This window comes from Scyliorhinus torazame, chromosome 19 (assembly GCF_047496885.1).
Source record: "Scyliorhinus torazame isolate Kashiwa2021f chromosome 19, sScyTor2.1, whole genome shotgun sequence".
NCBI classification, from domain to species: Eukaryota; Metazoa; Chordata; class Chondrichthyes; order Carcharhiniformes; family Scyliorhinidae; genus Scyliorhinus; species Scyliorhinus torazame.
This window is the reverse complement of record NC_092725.1, coordinates 25175761-25184417: the sequence shown is the minus strand read 5'-3', so window position 1 is coordinate 25184417 and position 8657 is coordinate 25175761. Positions and strand designations below refer to the sequence as shown.

Below are 8657 nucleotides of genomic sequence, written 5' to 3'. Positions count from 1 at the left end.
TGGAGGCGAGGCGTCATGTCGTTCAAGTCTTTCTGTATTATATTGACCAGCGGGCGATGGTCGGTCTCGACGGTGAATTGAGGAAGTCCGTAGACATAATCGTGAAACTTAACCACACCGGTCAGAAGGCCCAGGCACTCCTTTTCTATCTGCGCGTAGCGCTGCTCCATGGGGGTCATCGCACGGGACACATATGCAACGGGGACCCATGATGAGGCCTCATCACGTTGAAGGAGCACTGCCCCAATGCTGGAGTGACTGGCATCGGTTGAAATTTTGGTCTCCTTTGCTGGATCAAAGAAAGCTAAGACCGGGGCCGTGGTCAGTTTGGTTTTGAGTTCTCTCCATTCGCGCTCGTGGGCAGGGAGCCATTGGAAGTCTGTCGTCTTCCTGACCAGGTTCCTGAGAGCCGTGGTATGAGAGGCGAGGTTAGGGATAAATTTCCCTAAAAAATTGACCATGCCCAGAAATCGGAGGACCGCCTTCTTGTCCTCTGATGTTTTCATAGCTGTGATGGCAGCTACCTTGTCCGCATCCGGCCGCACACCCAACTGGGAGATATGGTCCCCGAGGAACTTCCGTCTGACCAAAAGAGCATTTGGCACTGTTGAGGCGGAGGCCATGCTCATGTATACGTCTGAATACGCGCTGGAGGCGACTAACATGCTCCTGCGGGGTGGTGGACCAAATGATTATGTCATCGACATAGACGCGAACACCTTCAATGCCTTCCATCATTTGTTCCATAATCCTATGGAACACTTCTGATGCAGATATGATCCCGAACGGCATCCTGTTGTAACAATATCTGCCAAAGGGGGTGTTAAATGTGCAAAGTTTCCTGCTGGATTTGTCGAGCTGGATTTGCCAGAATCCTTTTGAGGCATCGAGTTTGGTGAAGAGCTTGGCGCGAGCCATCTCACATGTGAGCTCTTCGCGCTTGGGAATTGGATAATGCTCCCTCATGATATTGCGATTCAGATCCTTGGGATCAATGCAAATTCTCAATTCGCCGGAAGGCTTTTTTACACATACCATGGAACTGACCCAGTCGGTCGGTTCCGTGACTTTGGAAATCACTCCTTGGTTCTGGATGTCCTGCAGCTGCTGCTTGAGGCGGTCCTTAAGGGGTGCTGGGACCCTGCGAGGTGCGTGCACCACAGGCGTGGCATTCTGTTTTAATAAAATCTTGTAGGTGTACGGGAGCGTGCCCATGCCCTCGAAGACGTCGTGGTACTGGTTGATAATGGCATCGAGCTGCGCCCTGAAGTCAGTGTCCTGAAAGGCAGACCCGTCAGCAGGAGAGAGAGAGAGTGAACTCTCTGAACTAGGTTCAACAGCTTGCAGCCTGCGGCCAAGCAGGGAGGCTTTCCAGGAGCCCACGATTTCAAAGGAAAGGATGGCTTTGCGTGACCTGTGCGTCACTTCGAGCTGACACGAGCCGCTGGCAGCAATGGCATTGCCATTATAATCTAATAGCTGGCAGGCTGATGGGAGGATGGCTGGTTTGACACGAAGGCTTTGGAGGTCAGACCGCGCAATGAGATTGGCGGAGGCACCAGTGTCCAGGCAGAATCGTATTTGGGACCGGTTGACCGTAAGGGTGGCACACCACTCATCGTCTGGATCGATGCTGTATACCGGTAGAGGCTGGATTCTTTGCTTCGGGGACACCCTGTTTTTTGTAACCATACCGACTCGAAAAGGCACCTTCGGGTCCTCGGTGTCAATAACGGGTAGTCGGTCCGCATCGGACTCGGTGACCGTGGGTTGAATGGCCCGGACATTCCTGCGAGGCTGGCTGGAGCGACGAGAGTTGGCAGGCTGAGCTGATCTGCATAAAGCAGCAGAGTGGCCAAGTTTGCCCCATCTCGGGCATCGTCGGGATTTGGCAGGACATTGCCGCTTTAAGTGGGCAGAGCCACAGTTGCCGCACGTTGTAACATCAGTACGCTCACTGCGCCACCGCGCATGCACAGTGCGGTCGTACGTGGTGCGAGCCTGCGCAGTACGTTCGTCAACGTCGCCGTCCCGTTCGGTGTGTACAAGCGTGGGAGTCCGCGAAAAGCGGGCGAAATGGCCGCCCTCATCCAGGCTGAGGCCCTGGAGTTACTCGATTGCTTGGACCCGTTCTGCCTTGTGGGGACCTTGCCGCACCGCTTCAGCCGCTTGGATGTGGGAATACCGACTAGTGGCGTGTTCGTGTAGCACGCAGGTCTCGATGGCGGTCGCTAGGGGGAGCTGCTTTACTTTGAGGAGCTGCTGGCGTAGGGGGTCCGACTGAACACCGAAAACGATCTGGTCGCGTATCATGGAGTCGGAGGTGGGCCCGTAATTACAGGACTGCGCAAGGATGCGGAGGTGGGTGAGAAAGGATTGGAAAGGTTCATCCTTACCCTGCAAACGCTGTTGGAATACATAGCGCCCGAAACTTTCATTCACCTCAATGTCGCAGTGACTGTCAAACTTAAGGAGGACCGTCTTGAATTTTGATTTATCTTCATCATCAGCAAAGGAGAGAGAATTGAAAATGTGGATGGCATGTTCCCCGGCCGTGGATAGGAAGAGACCGATCTTCCTGGTGTCTGAGGCAGCTTCCCGGTCTGTGGCTTGCAGGTAGAGTTGGAAGCGTTGTTTGAATATCTTCCAGTTGACCCCGAGGTTACCGGTGATGCGGAGCGATGGCGGCGGCGGGCGGACGCTGTCCATTTTGCAGGATGGCTGTATGCTGGTGGAAGGCAGATCACTTGCAGGTAGGTCTCAGAAGTTCTAATATCCCTCAACTCCTGGTACCATGATGTGTTGGGTGCTCTGGATCCGGGGAACATATACCGGCCACCAACACTTCAAATAGTACAGCACTATTTTATTAAGTTAGAAACTGTTGAACATACTTTCACTGTGGGTTAACACGATGTTAGATTAAACTAAAGACCTATGCCTGTCCTAACCAGTCTATGCACTCAGCACACGGTGAAGATCTGTGCTGTAAGCTGTAAGCTCTGTCCTTGTAGGAGGCTGCATCCCGAATGAGCGGGAACTCTGATGCCCCCTGTCTTTATAGTGAGTGTGCTCTAACTGGTGACTGGCTGTGATGTTGTGTGTGTTGGTTGGTCCCACTGTGTGTCCATCAGTGTGTGTGTCTGCACCATGATATACTGGTGTATATTATGACAGTACTGATGGAGTGACGTTGCGAATTCCTGAGCGTCTCTCTCTCTCTCTTTCTCTCTCTCTCTGTCTCAGTGTCTCTTTCTCTCTCTAAGTATCACTGTCTCTTTCCGTCTCTTTCTCCCTTAATCTCTTTCGGAATGCGTTCCGAAAGCTAGTGATTTAAAACAAACCTGTTGGACTTTAACGTGGTGTTGCAAGACTTCATGCTGTCGTTTGAAAGACTTCGGAAAGTAATGAACCATTGCTTTCCATCAAGGCTGTTTTGTCATCACTTCCTGTGTGGTTACCCCGTCAACTCAGCTTTTCTCCACTCCATCTTCCAGCGAGCGAGAAAGAGAGAGGGGGAAAGAGAGAGAGACAGAGACACAGAGAGGGAGAGGGAGAGAGAAAGGGAGATAGGGAGGGAGGGGTGGAGACAGAGAGAGAGAGACAGAGAGAGAGAGAGACAGAGAAAGACAGAGAGAGAGAGAGAGAGAGACAGAGAGAGAGAGAGACCACTGAGAAAGGGACACAGGGAGGGAGAGAGAGAGACAGAGAGAGAGAGAGAGAGAGAGACAGAGAGAGAGGCCAGAGAGAGAAAGGGAGACAGAGAGGAAGGGATAGAGACAAGAGAGAGAGAGAGAGATGGAGAGAGAGAGAATCAATGCAAACAATTGAATGACAGACCGGAGTTCAATCCCTGCTTTGCCCCTGGCCATCTCTCCCTCTCTCTCAGTAGACTGCTCCCTCCGCTCCTTCGCTGGGCCTGCCCCCCGGAGACTGCCCTCTCTACCAGGTGATGTATATCAGTGTTGTCAGTGAGCACCCGGGCCCTGGGCTGTGAGGTGCAGCAGTCGGCCAGGTCTGGGCTGGGACACACTCACACACTCACTCACACACACACTCACTCACACTCACACACACTCACACTCACACACTCACTCACGCTCACACACACACTCACTCACACACACACTCACACACACTCACACTCACACACACACTCACTCACTCACAAACTCACTCACACAGTCACTCACTCACTTTCACACACACACACTCTCAAACTCAATCTTTCTCACACACTCACACTCAATCTCTCACACTCTCTCTCACACACGCTCACACTCATGCCTTTGCTCACACTGTCTTTCACTCACACTCTCTCGCACACTCTCACAGGCTCTCAAACTCACTAATTTTCTCCCACTCTCACTCACACATTCACTCACACCCTCTGAAACTCACGCATTCCCTCACACTCTCTCACGCACACTCTCACTCACACACACTCTCTCTCACACACTCTCTCACTCACACACACACTCTCACTCACACACACTCTCTCACACATACTCTCACTCACACACACTCTCACTCACACACTCTCTCACTCACACACACACTCTCACTCACACACACTCTCACTCACACACACTCTCTCTCACACACTCTCTCACTCACACACACACTCTCACTCACACACACTCTCTCACTCACACACACTCTCTCTCACACACACTCTCTCTCACACTCACACTCTCACACACACACTCTCACTCTCACACTCTCTCACTCACACACACTCTCACTCACACACACTCTCTCTCTCACACATACTCTCACTCACACACACTCTCTCACACACACACTCTCACTCACACACACACTCTCACTCACACACACTCTCACTCTCACTCACACACACTCTCACTCACACACACTCTCTCACACATACTATCACTCACACACACTCTCTCTCACACACACACTCTCTCTCACGCACACTCTCACTCACACACACTCTCTCTCACACACTCTCTCACTCACACACACTCACACTCACACACACTCTCACACACACACTCTCACTCACACACACTCTCTCTCTCACACACACACTCTCACTCACGCACACTCTCTCACTCACACACACTCTCTCTCACACTCACACTCTCTCACACACACTCTCACTCTCACACACTCACTCACTCATACACTCACTCACACACACTCTCACTCTCACACACTCTCTCACTCACACACACTCACTCACTCATACACTCACTCACACACACTCTCACTCTCACACACTCTCTCACTCACACACACTCTCTCTCACTCACACACACACTCTCACTCACACACACACTCTCACTCACACACACTCTCACTCTCACACACTCTCACTCACACACACTCTCACTCACACACACTCTCTCTCACACATACTATCACTCACACACACTCTCTCTCTCACACACACACTCTCTCTCACGCACACTCTCACTCACACACACTCTCTCTCACACACTCTCTCACTCACACACACTCACACTCACACACACTCTCACACACACACTCTCACTCACACACACTCTCTCTCTCACACACACACTCTCACTCACACACACTCTCTCACTCACACACACTCTCTCTCACACTCACACTCTCTCACACACACTCTCACTCTCACACACTCTATCACTCACACACTCTCACTCTCACACACTCTCTCACTCACACACACTCACTCACTCATACACTCACTCACACACTCTCTCACTCACACACACTCACTCACTCATACACTCACTCACACACACTCTCACTCTCACACACTCTCTCACTCACACACACACTCTCTCACTCACACACTCTCTCTCACTCACACACACACTCTCACTCACACACACTCACTCTCACACACTCACGCACACTCTCTCTCACACACACTCTCTCTCTCACACACTCTCTCTCACTCATACACACACTCACACTCACACACTCTCTCTCACTCACATACACACTCTCACTCACACACACTCACTCTCACACACTCTCTCTCACTCACACACACTCTCTCTCTCACACACACTCTCTCTCACTCACACACTCTCACTCACTCACACACACACTCTCTCACTCTCACACACTCACACTCACACTCATACTCTCTCAGACTAATGCATTTCCTCACACTCACTTTCGCCCACACACCACGTTCTCATACACTCACACTCACTCATACTCTCTCTCACACACACTCTCATACACTCTCAAACTCACTAATACTCTCACACACAGACACTCATTCTCTCACACACACACTCTCTGACACACACACAGATGCACTCTCATGCACTCTCACACAAAGTCTCATACACACTCAAACTCACTCATTCTCTTTCACTCACACACGCATTCACACTCAGACACACACTCACACACTAACTTATACACACATTCATACACACACTCTCACTCACATACACACATTCTCACACATACTCTCACGTACTCTCAAACTCACTCATTCGCTCACCAACTCACTTATTCTCTCATACTCACACACAGATTCCCAAATACACATAAACACTCAATCTCTCACACTCACACAGTCACACACACTCACACATGCTCTCATACTCTCTCAAACTCACGCATTCCCTCACACTCTCCTTCACTCTCACACATTCTCTGCCACACTCACAGTCTCATGTATTCCCTCAAACACTCTTTCACTCACACACTCAATCCCTCACACTCACACACACTCTCTCACACACTCATACACACGCTCTCACTCACATAGTCACACACACTCACATATACTCTCTCAGACTAACGCATTCCCTCACACTCTCTTTCACCCACACACTCCCCACGCACTCTGAAACTCACTCTCACACACACTCTCACACTCCGGCTTTCTCTCACACTCTCGTTCACACACTCTCACTCACAGGCTCTCACTCAAACAAACTCTCACTCCCCCCTCACACACATGCTAATTCACACCCTCACACACTCTAATTCACACGCACACACACTCGAATTCACGCACGCACTCTCTAATTCACACCTTCACACACACTCTCATTCACACACACACTCACACCCTCACACACACACATTCTAATCACTCTATTTCACACACACAGATTCCTGGCCGTTCAGACGGAGTGAATTATTCCCTTTGCGTGGTTGTGTATTCCGAGGGTCTCGATCACGATTGGTTTGATAATTCCTTTCAGAGAGTGATCTCAAGGAAGGAAGAGGACGTCGATTGAACGGACACAGACATACATCCAGGCGCGTGGATACTCCCCGACACTGATCATGGTTGCTCAGCAGGGGCAGGTGTACCTGGTGACTGGGGGCTGTGGATTCCTGGGCAGGCACCTGGTGAAGATGTTAGCCGAGCGGGAAGAGGGAATCTCAGAGATCCGGGTCTTTGACGTGCAGCTGGACAGAGAGCTGGAACGCTGGAGCACCGGTATGTACAAATCTCTGATTTCAGGATGGATACAGGGCCATGGGGAGAGAGCGGGACAGTGGGATTAGTTTGGGATTGATACAGGGCTACAGGGAGAGAGCGGGGCAGAGGGATTAGTTTGGGATTGATACAGGGCTATGGGGAGAGAGCGGGGCAGTGGGATTAGTTTGGGATTGATACAGGGCTATGGGGAGAGAGCGGGGCAGTGGGATTAGTTTGGGATTGATACAGGGCTACAGGGAGAGAGCGGGGCAGTGGGATTAGTTTGGGATTGATACAGGGCTATGGGGAGAGAGCGGGGCAGTGGGATTAGTTTGGGATTGATACAGGGCTACAGGGAGAGAGCGGGGCAGTGGGATTAGTTTGGGATTGATACAGGGCTATGGGGAGAGAGCGGGGCAGTGGGATTAGTTTGGGATTGATACAGGGCTATGGGGAGAGAGCGGGGCAGTGGGATTAGTTTGGGGATTGATACAGGGCTATGTGGAAAGAGCGGGGCAGTGGGATTAATTTGGGATTGATACAGGGCTATGGGGAGAGAGTGGGCAGTGGGATTAGTTTGAGTTTGATACAGGGCTACAGGGAGGGAGCGGGGCAGTGGGATTAGTTTGGGGATTGATACCGGGCTATGTGGAAAGAGCGGGGCAGTGGGATTAGTTTGGGATTGATACAGGGCTATGGGGTGAGAGTGGGGCAGTGGGATTAGTTTGGGGTTGATACAGGGCTATGGGGAGAGAGCGGGGCAGTGGGATTAGTTTGGGATTGATACAGGGCTATGGGGAGAGAGCGGGGCAGTGGGATTAGTTTGGGGTTGATACAGGGCTATGGGGAGAGAGCGGGGCAGGGGGATTAGTTTGGGGATTGATACCGGGCTATGTGGAAAGAGCGGGGCAGTGGGATTAGTTTGGGATTGATACAGGGCTATGGGGAGAGAGCGGGGCAGTGGGATTAGTTTGGGATTGACACAGGGCTACAGGGAGAGAGCGGGGCAGTGGGATTAGTTTGGCGTTGATACCGGGCTATGTGGAAAGAGCGGGGCAGTGGGATTAGTTTGGGGATTGATACAGGGCTATGGGGAGAGAGTGGGGCAGTGGGATTAGTTTGGGATTGACACAGGGCTATGGGGAGAGAGCGGGGCAGTGGGATTGATTAGTTTGGGATTGATACAGGGCTACGGGGAGAGAGCGGGGCAGTGGGATTAGTTTGGGATTGATGCAGGACTATG

The 8657-nt window shown here is 51.5% G+C and overlaps 1 protein-coding gene across 3 annotated transcripts in view; it reads left to right on the top strand.

The window, feature by feature from the left end:
• Window positions 1–3259: 3259 nt before the first annotated feature.
• Window positions 3260–8657, top strand: part of LOC140396060 (3 beta-hydroxysteroid dehydrogenase type 7-like) — a 78555-nt gene continuing 73157 nt past the window's right edge. The window contains exons 1-2 of one of the 3 annotated variants that reach the window (XM_072484155.1): window positions 3260–3404; window positions 7191–7432. In XM_072484155.1, coding sequence (XP_072340256.1) covers window positions 7276–7432 — 157 coding nt within the window. In that variant the 5' untranslated portion in view covers window positions 3260–3404; window positions 7191–7275. Of the gene's footprint in view, window positions 3405–3807; window positions 3950–7097; window positions 7433–8657 lie in introns of those variants that run through there. The other 2 variants (XM_072484154.1, XM_072484153.1) reach the window with 2 other exon arrangements.